Here is a 21,225-nt window from a genome sequence, read left to right on the forward strand (position 1 = left end):
GGAGCCACACTCCAAACAAAGATGCGCCAAACTGGCAACAAGATGGTCCACATGCCACATTTATCAAACAATATTCCCAACAACTATCAATTAAATAAAGAGTAAAAAAAAAAACAGACCTTCCTTTTAGTCTCGCTCAAGACATTAATCTAATTTATGTTTACATTGATTGCCAACTAGAGGAATAAACAGTAACAGTCTGGCTTGCTGAGGAAATCCAGAGTATTTGTTGCTGAGACACAAAGGTGCGGTCTTCCCTCTGCTTCAGGGATTCCAGTAGCTGTGTGCCCACCTCTGCATTTACCTGGGCCTTTTATTTTCTGTGAAGGAAAATATCCTTTTAATTGTCACCTTTACCTTTGTTTTTTAAATTAGTATTTCATCTTAGAATCTAAATCTTAACACAGGATTTTAAGCTTCTTGGACATCAGCTTCCATCTTATATCTCCTTCTGCTTCTGCTTTTTGTCTATAAGTTTCCAATATATAGATTTGAAAAAAATAAAATAAATAAGGAATGAAAGATAACTGATAAGAATGATGACTGGTGGTGCACGTCTCCTCTAAGATGCAGCTCATCCATCTCCAGTGCTGGACGAGGGAGGCTACTCTTGTGAAACTCCCGTCTACTGAGTCTAGGGACAGCAGGGCATGGCATTGAAGAGGGGCTGCAGGGGTGATGCCAGAACCATCCACTGAATGAGGTTTGGAGGTAGGGAAGGTATTGGTAAAACTGTGGGAGGATTGGGAGAAAGCTCCACTGTCTATCCTCCAAAGGAAAAGGAGCGAATAAATACATATAATGCATAATTTATAAAAACCAATAAGCATGATCCATGACAACATCTCCACTGAGTCCATGTCTTATGAATTGTAAATTGTATTCATGTTTACATTGTGTTTCTGTTGCCGGGTGTGTAATCAATCAGAAGCAAACGGCAACAAAACCAATATTTTAAAATATTTAACATAGGAAGCTGCACAAAGGAATAGGAACTCATTACCATAAATCACGGCCAAGCCCTTTCCCATTTAAACCACTATATTGAGGGTTTCTCAGACTACACCTATGTACTGAGAGAAAGAGTAAGACTGCAGTTAAATATGTAACAAATAGCTGGATGAATGGAAAAATAGGTGACTATCTGTCCAGACATTACTAGTAATATTAAACATTTTGAAATGATGCTTCATAAAATCTCTCTTCCTCTTGATTTGGGACCTCTGTTAGACTATAAAGCCACCAACAGAACAAAGAGGAAAACTGTTTATTGATAGTCTTTTGTTAAATTTGTTTGTACAAATTAACTGTCTTTGTTTGTAATTAATATCTGAAAATCTAAGATATTATGTCGATAGAAATATTACAATAGTAACAATAATGCAACTGCATCATCCTGTCTCGATAGAATTCGTTTTGCCAATAATCTTGTCGTTTTTCGTGTTCCCACGGAAACATACAGATAAAACACAAACCTAGATCATGGGTGTAACCAATGTTGGAAAAAAGACCAATGAAAATCAAGTGAATGATAGCATGCTTAAAAGCTCAGATTATTAACGTAGGCTAATTGAGGGCTAAACTATTTGCATTCATGTCTGGGAGGCTATAAAGGAATCTTCATGATGACAATCTTATCCCCCCCACGTATTTGTCAGAAACGGAAGGATGAGGAACACTGTGAGGAATAACTTGTGCAGCAGGTGATCAATGATGGTTATGTGATCAAGGTTATTCAAAAGAAAGACTAAATCAAGCACATGCACAATCTACAACAAAATATGTGTGGAGAATGCCACCCATTTCCTAAGTGAAAATCCTCTGAATCGTCATCTTTCCGGGTATTACCTGAACAAAAGGGGTGCAAATTAACGGAGAAAATTGTTTCGCACCGCGGAGCGTCAAATGCCAATATACCAGTGCCACACGTAGTGATTCCACCTCTGGATAAACCTTCCGATGTGATTTGAAGTAATTGGTCATTTAAATTTTCTTAATGTTATCCACAATGTCTGTGAAAAAAAGAATGTTATATTTAATATAGATCTTTCCAATAACAAAGAGGTGACACCTTCTCCAAGTGTGCGTTCTGCCCAGATGTGCATTGCCATACTGGCACGTTGGATTCCGGGTCTTCAAAGCGCACGATGGCTTTTACAACTTTCTCTCGATTAGGCAATTACGTAGCCTATATGCTTAACCAGTGTAATTGAAATCCGAATAAATAGATGTATTCTTACCGCAATGCGAGTCTGTGAAGATGCTTTAGTATAGATAGGCGATCCGTGAAATTGGCAGTTGGTTCTGGGCTTCAGACAAAGTCCAAACTTGTAGGATTTTGTCTTTGAATATATTGTTTCTCCAATTCTCAAGAGAACCTGATGAGTATTTCTGATATCATCACTGAAGACTTGAGCATTATTAGTCCATTTTCCCAGTGAATATTTTCTCAAGGATGTCTATGTTGTCTGCCGCGTAAAAGGGGTGCCAACATTTCTACGAGCGCATTCCGTAACGCTAGAAGGCTCAAGAGCAGTCTTGTCATTTTCGCATTAATTGTCGAGTGAAACAATTACCTCTCAGTCGGCTACCATAGGCTTCTTGGACACAATTTCGAGGGATATCGTTTTTCTTGAAGCTATCTCTCGATGAGGTGGACTGACATCATTATGTGTTCTGGTAAATGTTATGCCAACGTCTTCCGAAACCTCTTCGTGGACCTTGATGATGCGACCAGAGTTTCTTCTATATAAATTCTGGTCTAAACCACCTCAATTCAATGATCCTCATATTTTCCGGTTGGTCAACACTTTTACCATGTGGCATGGTCGTTAGGTAGACTACGACACGTTCCGTTTAAAGATAAGGCAGCGTATATTACAGACCCACACCGGAGACAGACTGACAGCTTGATTTTCTTCTGAAGCGGAGATTTCTTCGGGAAGCGAAGGAACGTTAGGATGTTGCGCGTAAGCATCTTTGACAGTGCGCGTGCCCGCCAGGTTACAAGTCTTATGGTGACACAAGTAGTACATTTCCTCAGTATGCAGAGTTTGGGTACTTTGTTGTGTAGCTTATTTGTGTTTCACTACAGTAGGCCTATGTCTATCTTCACAACGAATTGCCCGTTAAACATTTTAAACTGATGGCAACTGAACAGTGAAAGGTTTTTAACGCTAAACAAGTTTATCTTATTTATTCTACTAAGAAGACTCATTGGTTTTAATTACTAAATGTAAGAGTTTGACAGATACACGGTTGTAATAACATACGCATACAATGATAAGAAAATAAAAAAAAATGTTTGTACAAAAACTGACATCTGGTCACTTACCTACAGAATAGCTTGATGTAGTCGTCTATCAGTCGGCCTGCTTTTCAAGGTGTTGATGCGCGGTGGAAGACTCGTTGCCATTCTCTGCCATGAGAGAAGCGCACGTATCACGGGCAAGTTCGAACAGTGTAACAATCCCGGTCTTTTTTTGACACCACCGTGGGGTAATAGAATGTAGAGTGCTTCCGTGGCATGCTTCCGTGGCAACGAACCCTGGTCCCAGCAGTGACCAGTGGCATTTTCCGGTCTCCGTTGTGCAAACCTCTGTCAAATCAGGACAGGCTTGACATGATTGGTTGAGTCTCCTCGAGCATGTGTATGCACCCGAAGATCAGGCATGCCAACTTAAATGGTTTTCCGTTGCTGAAGTTGTTGAACGCCAAAAGCTCGAGATAGGAAGCTTGGATTCGAATACCACTTTGATGAGTTCATTCTGTTGGAGGCTAAGTGACACAGTTTGATGACCTAGAAAACATAGTTGAAATGATAGACAACACAAGGCCCCAAATAACAATGTTCCAGTAGGTCAGTCAAAATACAAATCAAGCTACTCCCATGCCTTTCCGATACAATCTTTGCCTTCATCCATGAACCACTGGTAAGTAACATATATTCACTCCAAGGTGTTTCAGAATTAGTAAGAAGTTCAACTCTGAGAGGGTATATGTCTAATTTGCCTTTGTGTTGTGTTAAGCCTCAAGCAGGGGAATACAGGGCTCATTTAGCAAATCAAAAAGCCAGCGAGTTTTGAGCTTGTTTTGCATAAATAAAATATCCTACCACTTCAAAAAAATCTCCACTTTCAATGTGTGTTTGTGGCATGTCTGTGTAGACTAGAAGTGCAGCTTTTGACAAACTTCCTGCCTGTATGCTCATAAGGGTCTTTGACCTCTGGGTCATCTGATTGGAGGATGATTCAGTATTGTGGCTCTTCAGATGCCTAGGGTGAGGGAGTCACTTGGTCATGTGGTGCTGCCTGGGTTTGAGCTCGTTTTGATCTCCAAGTCAACCGACCTTGCCAGACCTCCGCTCAGCAGCGACCTGCCCGGCAGCGACGGCGCCCTCCTGTGTTCGCGGGAAACATCTGACTGTTGAGGAACAACGAAGAACAGATCGAGTCAAAACAAACGCTCAACTAGATGCACTCAGTCCTCATTAACTGAAATTTGTGACATATTTCCCCTCTCACATCAAGTCGCCGTGCGACAAAACGTCCATGGATACGTCTCGCATCCATATTTTGATCTTTCACCCAGCAGCCGCGTCTTCAGGTAAAATACTCAATGAGTAATATGAATGCAAGAGCAGAATGTGCCTTTGCCACAGGAGACGTGTATGATGCAAACACACATTACAGAAAAAAAAGAAGAAATTCTGTGTCCTAGAGAGGAAGATGACAGAAGGGTGGAGCGAAGAAGAAGAGGGATACGAGAGATGAAAGCGGGCAGATGAGAGGCGTCGATGAGAGAGACGGACGTAGGAAAGGCCTGGCTGGGGAAGCTGCCTTCAGCCACAGAGCCGACTCTTCCTCTGGTCTATATATAGAACAGGGTCCACAGATTGCGGTGACTGCTCCGGGGCCTTGCGTTCAGACCGACAAGAACCGTTGCCATCAGTCCCAGTGCTGAGGGCAACACACGATCGTAAGTCATGCCAGCACGGGGGAAGGGCTACAGGACGACACACATGTCAGCATTCAGCTATCACACATCCCAGCAAGAGAGGGGGGGAGGATGCAGCCGATCATGTTGTGTCATAGCAGGTGTCATGGAAGGAGCTTTTGGGTCAATTTGTGGCAATTCAGGGAACAGCTACAATGAAACGTCATGTAAACTGCACTAGTGCATGGGGTTTAGTCTCAGTCTGTTGCATTGTGACATACTGTCATGTCTCCCTTATACGTTAAAAAATAAACTCCCTCTAAGAGATGGTCCCCAAATCCCACATAACCAAGCACCCTGTCTCCACCTATAAAAATCAGTTTTTCCAGGAAGCCTCAGCATCCAATCAAAATGTCAAGGGCACTCCAGCCTGTGTTGACCCCGCCCAGGGCCTTGTCATCCCTTCCCCTCCCCGCTGCACCGGCCCCTGAACATGACTGACAGGAGGACCGCGTTGGAGAGTTCAGAGTCTTTCCGAGGGTTACAGCCCGTTACCCCACCCTACCCCACACACACACACACCAAAGAATCAAACACTAAGCGACTGTTACTCGTGCGCTCGCTTAGCACCCCCCCATGCTTACGTCCTCTGCCCCGACACGGGGCACGCTCACAGGGCACGCTCACAGGCCATGTGACGAGCGCCTTCCTCTCCCGTGCTTGCCTCCCCCTATCCCGCCATCTGTCCATCAGTCTCAGCCCACACCGCTCGCCAAACTGACACGCCGATCAATCAGCCTGACACAGGTCTCCACCAAGGCAGCCCTCGTCACTGTACAGACCCCCTCGTGTCCCATTCCTCCGCCCATGTTCAAATGATCCTGGATCAAGCTGATAGAGGGGGGCCAGAGTGGTATGCACAGAATATGGTTTATTGTCACTCTGACTAAGTGTTAAATTAGTAATTGCTCTCGTGAATCAAAACCTACAGAGTCCATTTGGATTGGAACAGGTGGATATATTTATTGAAAAATTTTGCATCACGTCACATTTCATCATAAAACAAACAATCCTGCCTGCTGTCCAAGTCATCATATTCTACAAAACATTGAGAATGTACACATGTAAAAAAGAAGCAGACAACAGAGTGGAGACTGGCTTCACCTCTGGAACAACATCCTCAGAGGCGACAACGTCCCAGGAGTTTCGGGATCCCGAGTGACCTCATCAACCTTGGACCAGGCGGCTCTGCAGCCGCTGGGCGTGGGGCTGGGGGGCGGCCAGGTGTCGACGGTGCCCGATCCTCGGCCTCTCTTACATGGGGTAGTTGAGCACCACGTCCTGTTTGGCCAGTTCCAACAACATGGGGTCGTCGAAGAACTTGCTGATACTCACGTCCTCGCTCAGTCCCTGCAGGGGCCACGGAAACCACGGGTTACCACGGGTTACCAGGCAGGCAGGTCAACAAAGGTACATCAGCTAGCGTACAAAAACACGACCCCTTGAAGGGGGCCGTCTAAGGGCACCAGGCTCACCTTGCGTCTGCGGGTCTTGATCATGAACTCCCTGGCCAGGTGGGGGGCGGGCTGGGGCTCCAGGGGCCGGATCACGATGCTCTTGTCCAGGGGGTCGCCCGGCACGATCTGGGGGGACAGCAGAGGCGTTAGGACAAACTGTGACAACCAGGCCTGCGGCGGGTCAGGCATCGTCACGCGCGGACGCGCCCTTAACGACACGGAACGTGTCAAATCAACCAGATGTAGCCGAGGAGCGCTGCCCATCCAGGCATCGCTGCCCTTAACCCTTTCACCTTCCTGGATGTCCGCTTCTCTCCCCCCGCCCCCCCGCCCATTCTGTCACCACTTCACATGGAACTACTGAGTCAGGGCACGTGCCCATCAGGAGGGGAGAACCAGCACGCCAGCTTGTCTTCTCGACACAGCAGAAAGGTTGGCACAATGTTTGGAGTCGAGCAGAAAAAGAAAATGATGACCAAAGACCGTCACCTCTCAGCTCTTATCTAAATCAGGCGTACAGTGTTCGAGACACGCGTTGGGTTCGGGGGCTGATGTGCAGTGCTGGGTTTCTCTGCTCGTGAATCCAGACAGGTCGGGATCTGCTGTGACCTTTTGGAAAGGCCAGACCTTGCGCCCTGACCGCTGCATAGCGGGAGAGAGCCGCAGCCGAACCCTCCGACCTCAGGGGAGCCGTCCACCGGGACAGAGATCCATAAAGTCTCTCCAGCCCTCTCTCCATCAACAGGGCTGTAAACACTCCCACACACTTTAGCAGCGGCAGGTTTACAAGGCAGCACTAGCAGTGTGTGATCACGCTACTGAGAAGGAGGGAGGGAGACAGCCTCTCCTCTCAGTGGGAGGGCGGGGGGTTCTGGTGGGAGGTAATTCCCCCTGACACAGTCCTAAAGTGGGAGAGACAGATCCACACAGCCACGTCGAACACAGGGGAGAGGAGGCGGCGACAGGCCCCGCTGCACACGGGAGACTCGCTGACTCGACAGCCAGGCGCTCAGCCTCACAGCCAATCAGGGTGGACGTGACAGGCGGTCCGCCTCACAGCCAATCAGGGTGGACGTGACAGGCGCTCAGCCTCACAGCCAATCAGGGTGGACGTGACAGGCGCTCAGCCTCACAGCCAATCAGGGTGGACGTGACAGGCGGTCAGCCTCACAGCCAATCAGGGTGGACGTGACAGGCGCTCAGCCTCACAGCCAATCAGGGTGGACGTGACAGGCGGTCAGCCTCACAGCCAATCAGGGTGGACGTGACAGGCGGTCAGCCTCACAGCCAATCAGGGTGGACGTGACAGGCGGTCAGCCTCACAGCCAATCAGGGTGGACGTGACAGGCGGTCAGCCTCACAGCCAACCAGGCGCTTGGGACTCGGGGGGCCACGAGGGGCTGGCATTCCTGCGTGGGACACCGGACACAATGTGGAGTGTGCGAGCTTACCTGCCAGTGGTGGAAGACGGAGAGAGAGAAGGCCTGTCCCTGGGTGTGCGTGCGCAAGTCTGTCTCAAAGCCGAAGGAGTCGATGGCAGGGATGAAGGCCTTGATGGTGTAGAGGGGGGAGCCTGGGATGGGGGCGTCCTGGGTGACGTGACCTCTGTTCACCAGCACACACACACACACATCACGTCAGCAGAGAGCAACACAACAGCCTTCTTATCTAAACAAGTGAGGTGAGGCTAAGCAGGAGAGGTGCATTAGATGAGAGGCTGGAGATTTCTGGAATGTGGGCCTAGTCCGACCTACTGGACGTCAGGTCGGGTGTGGGGGGGGGTGGACTCACCTCCGTCGAGCCAGGACGGTGTAGACGGCAGACACACAGTCAGCCGGAGCCTGGACCTCCACAAAGTAATATGGCTCCATCAACCTGGGGGTGGCCTGGGAAGAGGTGGGGACGACCATTAGAACCAGATGGAGGAGAGGTGGGGACGACCATTAGAACCAGATGGAGAGGGGGGGGGGGGGGGGGGGGTGTCATTGAAGGTGCAGAAAAAAGAGCCGAACATAGAACCCCCGTGGTCAGCAGATTACAATACAGGGTAGAACAACGTGTGGCAGAGAGATGTGGTCAAAGAAAAGGATTCACGGGGAAAAATTGCAAAAGTACCACGAGTCAATTAAAGCGGAGCGTGTCAGCAGAATCCACCATTGTAATCAAGCTAATGGAACATTACGGAAAGCGATGATGGGAAAAGGAGTTGGAGTTGTTGAAGAAGCCGTGCAGAGGGGAGGTGCTCTCACCATGAGGAAGGCGGAGTAGACTACTCTCCTGGCCGTGGGGATGACCTGCCCCCCGCCTCGGTGCAGAGGCTCCTGGGCGATGACCGCATCCAGGATCTTGAACTTGACATTTCTGATGGCTGGGGACCACAGAGACCTTGTTTAACCAACGTATGTGTGTCTGTATATGTGAGCGAGCGACGGAGAGGGGAGAGAGAGCAAGAGCAAGAGAGAGCGAGAGACAGAGAGAGACAAAGAGACAGAGATAGAGAGATAAAGAGGGGCGAAAGAGAGAGGGGCGCGAGAGAGAGAGATAGAGACAAAGAGAGAGAGACAAAGAGAGAGAGAGAGAGGTGGACACTTACGCTCGTCACAGAGAGGTCCCTCCCTGGTACCCCACTGGAAGCCCTGGACTATGCTGTCTTTGACCGAGCCCAGGAGAGCTTTGTCCACCTACACACACACACACACACACACACACACACACACACACACACACACACACACACACACACACACACACACACACACACACACACACACACACACACACACACACACACACACACACACACACACACACACACACACACACACACACACACACACACACAGAGTGAATGGGCTTTCCTCCACTATCTGCAGTACACAGCTGAACACACACTCTCATTAAGGGAGCTAGTGTCACAGGAACATGGAAACCCCTTTTGTTTATGTTGGCATCAAGGCATGTCGTGGCCCTGATGGCAGACACCCTCTGGCCCCAGGGCGTCTGCTCTCCCATTGGTCTCTCTGGGGGCGGAGCCAACCACGGTCCACAGCCTCATCCATCAATACTCTTCACACCTCTTCTACTTAGCACTTGTGTGACATCATTCAGACACGCAATGTTTGTGTATGTGTAATAACTTTGGCCTGACAAACACAGGCAACAGAATGTCCACGTGATGGAGGCCGTCCTGCAGCTCACCTCAGAGGGCAGGGTGTCGTCCACCAGGATGTTGGGCCCTGTGGTGTCGGGTCCGAAAGCCCAAATGGACCTGGCGGCCAGCAAATCCCAGTCATACTTGGTCTGGAAAAACTCTCCCAACTTTTTCCTGTGGTGTCGGGGAGAAGAGTGAGCAGGGGGCAGGGGGGCAGGGGAGGGAAAGCAGGGCAGAGTTGTGTTAATGGTCCAGTCAAGTATGTCAGTGTGCTGGCACCACTGCACATATTGGTTGATACATTCAGGTCCAGATGGGGTCACAGATGAGTAACAGTCCCGAAAGAACATGCACACAGTCCAACACAGACACACATATACACCCACACACAGTCTGGCACTGACACACACACACACAGTCCAACACACACACACACACAAGGACAAAGTTCCAATCCAAATGGGCAACGGCACAAGATTTGACACATTTAAAGTAATATACAAAGAGCAAAATGGGACAAAACAAGTGTTGAGATAACAGGGGCATGAGTGGAACATTCCAGAGTTTAGATGGGTTCCTGTATGTGTGTTGGCACGAGCTAGGTTAAGTCGTACCTGTTCCACGTGATCTGCACCACCTCGTTCTCTATGTCCTCAGCCAGGCCCTTCTCCAGAGGCTCTGCAATCATTGTGATCTTATTCCTGTCAATCAAACCACACAGCTGTCAATCACACGTCGGGGCTAAGCCGGTGGGCCGGCACGACCCACAGAGGCCTGTTTAGACACACAGACATAACATCTCACCACACGACCCATAGACACACCGATATAACATCTCACCACACGACCCATAGACACACCGATATAACATCTCACCACACGACCCATAGACACACCGATATAACATCTCACCACATGACCCATAGACACACCGATATAACATCTAACCACAACCATCTAACATCTCACCACGCAGCACGAGGCTACACCCTAGCAGCCTGTGAAACTGAGGAGACATGAATGAACAGCGATGGCGCTTACTTCTTGTTTGGCGTTTCAGCAAAGCACTTGAGCGACGACGTCTCCACGACCGTTTCACAGAAGGTCACCACGGGGTCGGCCACCTGGGTGGGGGAAAAGAAAGTTCAGAGACAACGGTTGGAGGACGTCGAGACAGCACGGTGCTCCTCAGGTGCATCGTGGGAGAGGGGGGGATGCTGACCTTGATGTCGATCTCTGAGTACATCTTGCGCAGGTCGTGCATCACACAGTCAAGGTAGAGCTCGCCGGTGCCCAGGATGACATGTTCTCCTGACTCCTCCACCTGGAAAACACACACACACACATTGGCATTTCAGGTGCAAGCAAGCAGGTTGTCAATCCCTATCTTCTGAACGTCTTGTTTCTCTGCAGGGAGAGGGGAGGGAGAGGGGAGGATACCTTGGTGGTGAGCGATGGGTAGCTCTTGTTGACCTTCCTCAAGCCGTCCAACATCTTGGGCAGCTCGGACGGGTTGACGGGCTCCACGGCGATCTTGATGACGGACGCCGTGTTGAACTTGAGAGGCCTGAAGATTTGGGCCTGGGAATGGGAGAACGTGACGTTAACCCTCCGCTCATGCATGGACGTGGGCTGGGTCTAACAGAAGCACGCTGACACACGGGGGCCTGGCTCCTCTCACCTCCTCGTTCCCTCTGGGCTCAGTGATGGTGGCCGTCTTGACGATGGGCTGGTCACAGCCCTCTATGAGGACCCAGTTACCAGCAGGCACCCTGTTCACTTCAATCTGGTACCTGGGGTCAGGACAAGGAGGGTTTAGCTACAGGAGCCTTACAAGCACACGTATGTACGGTTATGTATAATATCATCGTATGAACAGGCAGCGTGCTGAGACAGACAGAGAGACAGAGAGAGCGACAGAGAGAGAGAGACAGAAAGAGACAGACAGACAGTGAGACAGAGAGAGACAGAGAGAGCGACAGAGAGTGAGACAGAGAGAGAGAGAGACAGACAGAGCGACAGAGAGAGTGAGACAGAGAGAGAGACAGACAGTGACAGAGAGAGTGAGCGACAGACAGACAGACAGACAGACAGTGAGACAGACAGAGAGGTTGTGAGCTCCGTACCGGGCCACATTGATCCAGAGGCGTCCCACGGTGCAGACCTGGGAGTCCTCCTCATCCTCCAGGGTGTAGTTCTCCCCCAGCACCTTGACAGGCTGGCCCGCCTGGATGGTGCCGCTCAGCACCCGGCCAAACGCGTGGAACTGCACCCCGTCCTCGGTGCTGTACATCTTGGTGGTGTGGCACATCAGAGGGCCCTGGGGCACACACATGGAGGGGGGACAGAGAAGATGAAGAACAAGAAAAAGAAGTAGCTGGACCAGAAGTAGCTGTAACCACAAAGCTAATGATTATCAATAGAAACCGAATCTATACATTTGGTGTCCACCAGCATCCCCTGTACACACCCTCTCCGGCCCACAAGCCAGGGTCTGTTCTACTCACCTCAGGGTCACAATCTGCCATGGCCTCCCCCAGGTCCGAGTCCAGCCCTCCTGTGTAGCTGTGCTCGATCTTGGCCTTGGCGCCCTCTTTTGGTGAAGGAATGTGTTGCACGCACATGTCCACCAAGCCTGCAGGGAAAACATATGCACGGCTCTAGATTAATTAGTCACATTAACCAGTCACGTTTAGCAGACACATGACTTTTGCCCTGAGTGTGTCATTATAAACATCTAATCATGACAGGGTGGCACATGACCCCGGGTTCTCCCAGTAATAAATAGCTCAATCGCTTACAATTACAGTCAGTGCACACAACGTAAAAGCGGCCATATCTGAAATCCAATATCCCTTTCGACACACCGAGTAAACAGCGTACATGGAACCCCCGATAGATGAAGCAGCAATCAGAAGGGATTTATTGAGCCGCGTGCGCTAAGAGGGAAAGGGTGGGTTGGTGGGCGTACCGGTGAACTCTCCAAAGAAGCGGTTACAGACCAGCCTCAGCAGAGGCCTGATGTTGAGCTTCAGCTCCTCCTTGGTCAGGTGGATCCCCAGCTCATCCAGCACGCGGGGCAGAGACGTGTCCACGTCTCCCACCACCTGGCAACAACCAGGGCAAGGAAACGTTAGGACGGAGGTGAATAATACTTTATTTTATATAGCACATTTCATACAAGAATTGCAGCTCAAGGTGCTTTACATAAAAATCTATCAAAACAATAATTTACATTTAGTCATTTAGCAGATGCTCTTATCCAGAGCGACTTAGAGTAAGTACATTCCCCTAAGGCAAATAGGGTGAAGTGCCTTGCCCAAGGAAGGACACAACGTCAATTGGCAGCCAGAATCGAACCGGCAACCTTCAGCTTACTAGCCCGATTTCCTAACCGCTCAGCCACCTGACTCCCCATTAATACAAGTAATAAAACCCCTTCTGAACGACGCGAGCGCCTGTGTGTGTTTACAAAGACCTGAGCGTCTCTTACCTGAGAGAGGATCTTGTAAAGAGGCTCCAGGACAAACTCTACAAAGCTGCGTTGGGAGTTACTGGTGGGGGCCTTCTTGGTGAACTTGCGCCTGGAGGAGCAACAGGAAGACACGGGGGGAAAGAGAGGGTTAGTCAGCGTCCTCCTGGCTCGGAATCGCGTCGACAGACCTCCATGTTCCACGGACAGCTCCGCTTACGTTTTAGGGTTGAAATAAATGTCTCCCCACAGCCTCTTGGCAAATTCAGTATAGTTGATGTCCCCTGCAAAGAGAAGAGAGAAGACTTGGCTTCTGAGGTGTTTCTGAGGTGTTTCTGGGGTGTTTCTGAGGTTCCTGAAATAGGAGCTACTCTCTAGAGTGTGAGGGGGGGGGGGGTGTGTGGGGAGAGGTGTAACCTCTCACCATAGGTGTCAGAGTAGATCTTAGCGAAAGAGCCTAGGGTGAAACAGATGCTGTACATGGAGCTGGCGAAACACACGTTCCCCAGGAGAGGAGACACCACCAGGTTCTCATCCGTGGAGTAGGTACTGCAGGCAGAAAGAAATCACATCCAGTTACATATATTTACATTACATTTAGCATTTAGCAGACGCTCTTATCCAGAGCATCTTAGAGTAAGTACAGGGACCATCCCCCGAGGCAAGTAGGGTGAAGTGCCTTGCCCAAGGACACAACGTCATTTGGCACGGCCGGGAATCAAACCGACAACCTTCTGATTGGTAGCCCGATTCCCTAACCGCTCAGCAATCTGACCCCGAAGCACTTTCATTTTGCACAAGGTTAGAGAAGGCTCTGACAGGCACCATACACCTCGTGAGGTGCACATCCCCAGCTCGGCCTTCCAGGCGGGCCTGTATTCGGTACCTGAGCATGCCATTGACCTCATCCACGATGTGCCGGAGCTTGTAGTAGGCGTCTGTGGGGGGCAGCTTCAGCTCCACGATGAGACGGTCCACCTTGTTGATGCAGATGGTGACGGCCAGACGCTCCTGGACGGCATGCTTGATCAGCCGTTCCGTGTTCAGCATCACCTTCACGCGGACAGAGAAGCCGGGGTTAGGGGAGGATCAGAGTGCAGAGACGATAAAGGTGGTGGAGAGAAGCCGGGGGCAAGGTGAGAAACGACTCACTCCTTCTGCCGCGTCGATGAAGAGAACGATGCCGTCCGAGATTCTGATGCCGGACGTGACCTCGTCTGAGAAGTTGACGTGACCTGCGGGGAAGATGCCGCGGGGATGACGGGGTTACAATGGTCACGCCCCCAAGAAGACGAGGGCGTGCGTAACACGCAGTGCAGGACATACCTGGGGTGTCCATGATGTTGAAAAGGTAGGATTTGCCCCTCGAGTCAGGAAGCACCATGGTGACAGGGGTACTCTTGATCCCAACACCTCTCTGGGAAGGACAAAGGTCATGAGTCACCTGGTGTCCCATACCACCGTATTCCTACAATGCTCTTTCATTGATACGTAGCAATGACACACAAAGCTCTTACCTCCTGCTCAGTAAAGAGGATGTCTGTGTACCGGAGCTGCAACAGAAAACAACACGTTGTCAAAGGCCTTTGAACGTCAGGATGTTACAGGGCCTGATGTTACGGAGAGGGACATTCCCCTCACAAGGCCCACAGGTGGGAGAAATGAGAACGACTGGGACAGAATAAGATAGATTACTCAAGACACTGGCCGGTACTCACATCCACGTCATCTCTCTTCCTGATCTCTGGGTGTGTCTGTTCAATCAGACAGTCCACGAAACATGTCTGCAATAAACACATGTTTTATTTTGATCAAATAAAGACCGTCCGTCGAGAGAGATCGATAAATCAGCCAGCTGACATGACCTCCCAGAGCCAAGATGCGGTTTTACCTTGCCATGATGCAGATGGCCACAGAGGGTGACGTTCCGGATCAGCTCTGGACTGTCCATTAGATCAGCTAGGAACCTGCAAACAGGTTCAGGACAACAATGTTCAACAGTGTCTCAAAAGATATTAACAAAAGCAGGCCATGTTTATTTTTATTGTCATGATTACTCACTCCATGTCATAAACTGTGACAGGCAGCTCCTGCTCAGTCAGAGTGAACTGCTTATTCTTCACTGGCTTGATGATGGGCTCTGATCAGGATTGGAGCAGAAATAGTCAGTTTAACAACATAATAAGTACAAATGCCTCTTGGTTAGTGTGTTAGATCATCAGAGCACGTTTCCACATCCTGTCTGAAGGGGTTTCCAGATCTACAAAGTGTAAGTCTCGGACCTGTGAGGGGCTGTGTATCTTCCTCTTGGACGATAGTTTCCACCTCCGGCCCATACACTTCCTCCGCAGTAGGATAATACTTCTTATCCTCATGTAGGACCACCTCCATCCCTGGCACATCTTCTTCCGCATCGGCAGCCTCATCGTCGTCTTCCTCTTCAGCCTTCACACGTAGAAAGCCATACAAATTAACGATCATAGCCGATATAGCACAGAACTAAGGATCAGGGATTCAGTGGCCTTACTCTGTTAAACTGGTGTCTGTAAAGTCACCCCCATACCTCATCTACATCTCGCGCGTCTGCCTCCAGATCGTCATCTTCATCAGAATCCAATTCAGGACCGATGTAGTTTCCAAACTCGTCGTAAAGGTCAGTTTCCATTGTGTAATGTGCTAGATGTGGAGACAAATCTGAACTCACAAACTCCAGGGAACGTACAAAACGTATTTAGATAACACAGTAACTAACATTTCAAACTGTTGTTTGTTCTAGCTGGTGCTTAGCTAGCGCGGTAAGCTTTGAATGAATGGCACCACAGTCTGCTAGCTAGCTAGCTACGTATGAGCTGCGTTAGTTGACGTAATGCATTAAATAAAAGTTATGAAAACAAGTTGGCTATTATCTGGCATAAAGCAACACATGTACACTTACCAAAGCGTGCACCAGCAGTGGGTTTGTGAATATTATTTGACGAATAGCACTATTCTTCAGTTTACACAACGATCGTACTGAACTTATTTCCAAACCGAGCCATGCACATGAGGACCCTTCCGCACAAACGCACGACGATCGCATTTAGTGAACTTCACAATGCCTGATCAGAATAAATATAGAAAATAACCCTACGTAAAAAATATACCTACCAACACAATATACTACAGGCAGTATAGTTATTTTAATTTACATACAGTCAGATTTACATAGAACAGATTTATGTGACGACAATTATACGAGGTTACGGTGGAACAATATTAAGGCGAATCTTTCGATGTGTCCTTTACAACGCATGCTCCTGACAGAAGGGAGATGGAGCGCCAGCAAGTAGATCGCAGCTAGTTTTGTTGTACAAGAACTGGAGCGTTAATAAATAAATGAAACAAATCACATGAAAGCAGCCATGCTGTGACCTCTAACTAATGAGTCACAGTATATTACATGCTGTGTATTAATAATAAATCATAAGAAGGGAAGGAATGGCATTCGAAACATAGAAGCAAGAAACATAAACTACAACGTAAAGCCACACTGTATGTACTGTGTTTATATTTAAACTGTGTTTATATACCCAACATTTTGTATGACTTTACCACGATTACATTTTTTTGATTCGTGTACTCTCATTCGTTGCTTGCAGTGGTACTATATGAATAGTAGACTATATTCAATGGATTATGTGTGCGACTGTTAACTGTTTTATTAAAAGCTTATTCGCTGCTCATTTTATATAGATCATGCGTGTCCATCACTACAGTTTACAGACGAATGAAACAGTCTTAGACAACATTTTCAGTGAATGGCTTTATATTCCTGCTGGTGATTTAAGTACAGTACATTGGACGCACAGATACAAACATACAAATAATTATTTCACATGCTAATACTTATAATGTACCCAATTATAACACACAGTACATTAGTTATACAGTTTCCTAGCCTATATAAATATAAATCTAGGTCTAATATTATTGATTTGGGTTTTATGTTTCACCTACCACTACTCAATACTGTTTCATTTCAAAAAAGCATGTGCAGCTTATACAATTGCCAGTAGATGGCAGCATTGCAATTTAATATATTTCCAGTACTGGTATTCCACTTTCCCACACAATTGATCAAGCGTCAGTTTTTCTTATTAATAACTTAAATGGCTTATAATAAAATTGTCCTCGCTAGATAGAGTCATTATCAAATAATAAGGCAATCAGTAAAAGGGATGGTTGCCCCACTGACCCAAAGTGGCAGTTAATCACAACTGCAATAAGGCTCGGTATAAAAGTAACAATGGAACACAGATAAATGGTGGCACATATTGGTTCTTAATTTACCATTTACAAACACCTAGGGTAAACAGCTTGGTCAATAATTTATCTTTATTAATATTTCCCCTTTTAGTCAGTGTTGGTCAGATTTATTAGTTTACTATCTTGTCGATCAACTACTGTAAAGGTCTCCTTAATCATTGACAGAGTTGATGTTTTTATCAGGCTTCTGTCTTTGATTGACCGTTGGACCGAACCATAACGAGGTGGTCTGAGTCTCTTGATTACTGTCCCAACCGTGAGAAGAACCTCTTTTTTTGCAGTCTGATTGTGTGAGCCATTTAATGTTTTGTGTGTGTTTTATTTGCTGTATGTGTGTATATTAACAGTATATCATCTTTTAAATATGTATATATCCGTGAATGAATGTGTTTTCAGAGTAGTTTGTGTGTGTGTGTGTGTGTGTGTGTATGGGGGATTCATATTTCAGATTCATTTTTCCTCTGCCAGCTTCCTAAGTCGCAGAATCACATCCTCCCCACTGACCCATGGCACAGTGACCGCCTTGAACTCCCCAGGCCTTGCCTCATGCATTTCTGTGATAAGCTGATGCATGGGATAATCCCGCCGAGGGAATGCCACATCCTGAGGGTTCAGGGTCAGACAGGGGCAGAAGTCGTTGGCACCGTCACCCACGTAAAAGACCCTCTGGAACGCCTTCCCTCGTTCCTGCGTTCTGCGTGCCACATAGTCCTTCACTATCACCTGCTTACACATGTTCTCAGGGCAACGCTGGCAGCCGTGGGAGTGGAAAGGGCGCAGCATGAGACGTCCGTCTTGGTTGAAGGTGGCGGGGTTAGTGAAAATCTTGCCGAAAAGCTGGCGGGCTCCCACGCGACGGAGCCAGGATTCGATGAAGAACGTGTTGGCATCAGACACCAGCACCATCTCAAAGTCCTGTCGGGTGCGCAGGAACTTGAAGAGGGTCAGCATGCCAGGTGAGGCGGGGATCTTTTCGATGACGGCACGGATGGCACTCTCAGTGACCCCAGACTCGGCCATGTAAGCAAGCACACGCTGCATGTACTCATTATAGTGGCCTGGCCGGTAGGTGTCCTTCAGCCAGCCTGGCAGATACTGCCCTGGGGCTGCCTGCACCACCACATCATCACTGCTCTCATCCACGATGGTCTCGTCAAAGTCGAAAAAGATGAGAAAGCGCTTGTCGCTTGAGGACAGGGCTGAGTTTCCGGCCATGTTTGCTGATTGTCCTGGGGAAGGGGTTAAACAGCAGTTGAACACAGAATCCCGCATGACTGGTTTATCACCAATAACTGCTGTGAGTGGCAGTAGAATACTTCTTCCTGTCCAAATCGTCTTCACCTTGCCTTGACGTGAAACACACTAATGCAGGGTTGTTAACCAAGGTGGGTTTTCTGGGGAATTATATGTGAATAGAGGGAAGTGAAGAAAAACAAGAATAGAATCAAAAGTGGAAAAAAAAGAGAAAAAAAAGAGACTCCCTTTTAGATCATTAATATTTTCAGAGGGCCTTGAATTTGAAATTACACTGGGCTTCCTATAGGACAGAATAAGGTAGACATTTAACAGAAGTAGTCTACTCTCTAGAGACCCAAGATAGCGTTGAGATTGAGGGAGTAAGCTCCCTGTTCATGAGATGATTGTGATTCATTATTATGATGAAGAGCAGTGGACTGAAATATATCACAACATGCAATGTTGATGTTGTTCAGCTATTCAAAACTAATCACATCCATGCAACGTCGATCATTCTGTAAAGGATAGACGATACTAATTTGAATCCGTTGCAGAATCCTTTGATTTCTAAATGAAAACTGTGGTGAACGTAATCTGTTGCATTTGAATCCACAGAAAAGTGATGAGAGCGTCTGGGACAGTTTGTTCTTATTTTTCTTCCGAAAATACTTACCGACCTTCAATTTTTAGGCGATGTCAAGCTGGTCTCTTGCAGGCAATGCAATCTGTAAAGATGAGAAGGGCATTTTCCAATATCGGTAACAAAATCCTTCACGTTCATTCAGTAACCTACGTCTTACTTTGACTACTTGTAATACTTTCGTGTTCATTTGTGACGTGCTGCATATTTTTAAGTAGCCTACATAATAAATCGAGTTTTTACTAGAGTATTATTTTATACTGTATACATATTTTCTAGTCAAGTCAATAACGCACAACTCTAATACATCACTATGGCAACATCTCCATGTTCAAGGTTAATTAGGCTATTAATTATCTGCAGTGCAGAGCAAAAATAAAAATCACCAACGGTATGTCCAGCAGTTCGGTGCAACACCAGGATACTTCACACACGACAGGTCCAGACTTCTATTCAGAAACGGCTGACCTCTCAATCCAGATATTGTCCTGTGCAGCTCTCCATACATGCCCTATTTCTTCGAGAAACTGCGCGCTCCCCGCTCACTTTATGGGCTGCTAAAACCCTTAAGCCAGCCCGCAACACAGTGACGTAACACCGCTGAGACGCCTTCTCTCGAATGCCAGGAATGAGTGACCCTCTGTGTCCAATACGAATAGAAAACATGGAGTACTGATTTGTTGACCACAGTTAATTTTCTCCTAAATGTATAACAAACTAGTTTAATCTCGCTGTCATACAGACAACACCATGTAACGAAACACACACCACGTTTATGCTTCAATAATTTAAGAATGAAGCATATTCAGACAAAATTATGTCGGGTCAAAATTCAATTAAAGTTTTGGGGGTTTATTAAACTGTGTTCGAAGTGCCTCCCCCTTTATATGCGAGTACAGTGACCGCTCTGATCACGCGAGCTGCCCCGGCTCCACCGCCTCCCTTATCTGCCAATGCAGAAGCCAATTTCCCTCCCTATTGCCTCTGTATCACACAGGCCCCATCTAGCAGTTGGGAGGGCAGATCTTTCCGAGCGCAGATGGGAGTATGGACGTAGGCTATGTTATTACCTCCCCTCTCGCACTTTTGATGAGTGTGTGCTAACCTGACCACCCACTCACCACCAACAGCAGCCGTCTGAGTGTCACACAGAACCCACCCACGTTTTCTCTGCACAATCAGTGACTCATTTCCTGTGAAAATACTAGAACATAAAACGCACAATGTGGAGCTATTTAGTAAGGATGAGCTTTCTCCTGAAGATACAAACCGTTTGGCTTGCACCCTAAGGGGTGTAGTCAAAATAGTTGCAGAGCATTTAATGCAATGTTGGCATTTTATAGTATCTTCCCCCAAGTTGGTACAATATTAAGACATCTGGACTACTCATGTTAATAGCATTCTCAGTTTTTTTTGGCACAAACACCATTTAAAAAAAATCAGTGATACATCTGAATACGCTCTCATAGAGATTGGTGCCCTGACTAAGCACTCAACAACTCACCAGCATCTGAGATATGTTTAGCGAATTATAATTATTGACAGACATGACAAGGAGTCAATCCTTGGGAGGTGACCTCAAATAAAGAGCAAAGACCAGCAGGACAACTGTGCTGTCAGCAACAGAGGGCTTTGACTCAATGACAGGAAAGTCAAAAGAGAACACGAAAGCGACATGATCAGAAGCTGTCACAAAAGATCTGAAGAAATCCACACCCGTCAGCTGTGGAAGTGGCCCCGGGCATTCCTTGATTAGATTCCCCAACACAGGCAAATAATACGAGTTTGATTTATGGGAAAGAGAAACCAGAGGGGATTGCCAGCAAACAAAACAAAGAAAGGACAAAGAGGCCCTGAAGCAGATTATGCTGGTGTTTTCAGGTCTAAACACTCAAGACAACAGACCTGCCGAGTCACAGAAACACTCAAGAACCTTGTGAATTAAATCCTTGTTGTTAATGCAGCCACC

General features: G+C 47.6%; 3 protein-coding genes across 12 annotated transcripts in view; all 3 read right to left on the reverse strand.

Moving 5' to 3' along the window:
- gjc1 (gap junction protein gamma 1) overlaps positions 1-2,915 on the reverse strand; it is a 24,617-nt gene extending 21,702 nt beyond the window's left edge. The window contains exon 1 of the mRNA XM_047039081.1: positions 2,241-2,915. The gene's annotated coding sequence lies outside the window, so the exon portion shown is untranslated. The remainder of the gene's footprint in view (positions 1-2,240) is intronic.
- A 3,023-nt stretch (positions 2,916-5,938) lies between these two features.
- eftud2 (elongation factor Tu GTP binding domain containing 2) lies at positions 5,939-16,137 on the reverse strand. The gene is made up of 28 exons (XM_047038814.1): positions 16,011-16,137; positions 15,639-15,751; positions 15,358-15,520; positions 15,137-15,215; positions 14,967-15,042; positions 14,794-14,859; positions 14,593-14,628; positions 14,402-14,492; positions 14,228-14,310; positions 13,962-14,128; positions 13,500-13,624; positions 13,296-13,359; positions 13,097-13,187; positions 12,575-12,710; positions 12,111-12,238; positions 11,730-11,923; positions 11,285-11,396; positions 11,044-11,184; positions 10,826-10,927; positions 10,645-10,727; positions 10,218-10,304; positions 9,651-9,777; positions 9,046-9,133; positions 8,702-8,820; positions 8,244-8,338; positions 7,904-8,057; positions 6,471-6,578; positions 5,939-6,345 (listed from the first exon to the last, which is right to left on the reverse strand). The coding sequence occupies exons 2-28, from the start codon at positions 15,738-15,740 to the stop codon at positions 6,250-6,252; spliced, it is 2,913 nt and encodes a 970-aa protein (XP_046894770.1). The 5' UTR covers positions 15,741-15,751; positions 16,011-16,137; the 3' UTR covers positions 5,939-6,249.
- A 725-nt stretch (positions 16,138-16,862) lies between these two features.
- phospho1 (phosphoethanolamine/phosphocholine phosphatase 1) lies at positions 16,863-20,189 on the reverse strand. Of its 10 annotated transcripts, none has more exons than XM_047038959.1 (4): positions 19,647-20,189; positions 19,294-19,341; positions 18,722-18,774; positions 16,863-18,609 (listed from the first exon to the last, which is right to left on the reverse strand). In XM_047038959.1, exon 4 carries the CDS (start codon positions 18,593-18,595, stop codon positions 17,831-17,833), a length of 765 nt encoding a protein of 254 aa, XP_046894915.1. In that variant the 5' UTR covers positions 18,596-18,609; positions 18,722-18,774; positions 19,294-19,341; positions 19,647-20,189; the 3' UTR covers positions 16,863-17,830. The 10 variants fall into 10 exon arrangements, with proteins under 10 accessions (XP_046894915.1, XP_046894914.1, XP_046894910.1 ...); XM_047038958.1 differs by having other exon boundaries at positions 19,290-19,341; XM_047038954.1 differs by having other exon boundaries at positions 16,863-18,774; positions 19,647-20,188.
- Positions 20,190-21,225: the final 1,036 nt, after the last annotated feature.

Source organism: Hypomesus transpacificus, chromosome 17 (assembly GCF_021917145.1).
Source record: "Hypomesus transpacificus isolate Combined female chromosome 17, fHypTra1, whole genome shotgun sequence".
NCBI classification, from domain to species: Eukaryota; Metazoa; Chordata; class Actinopteri; order Osmeriformes; family Osmeridae; genus Hypomesus; species Hypomesus transpacificus.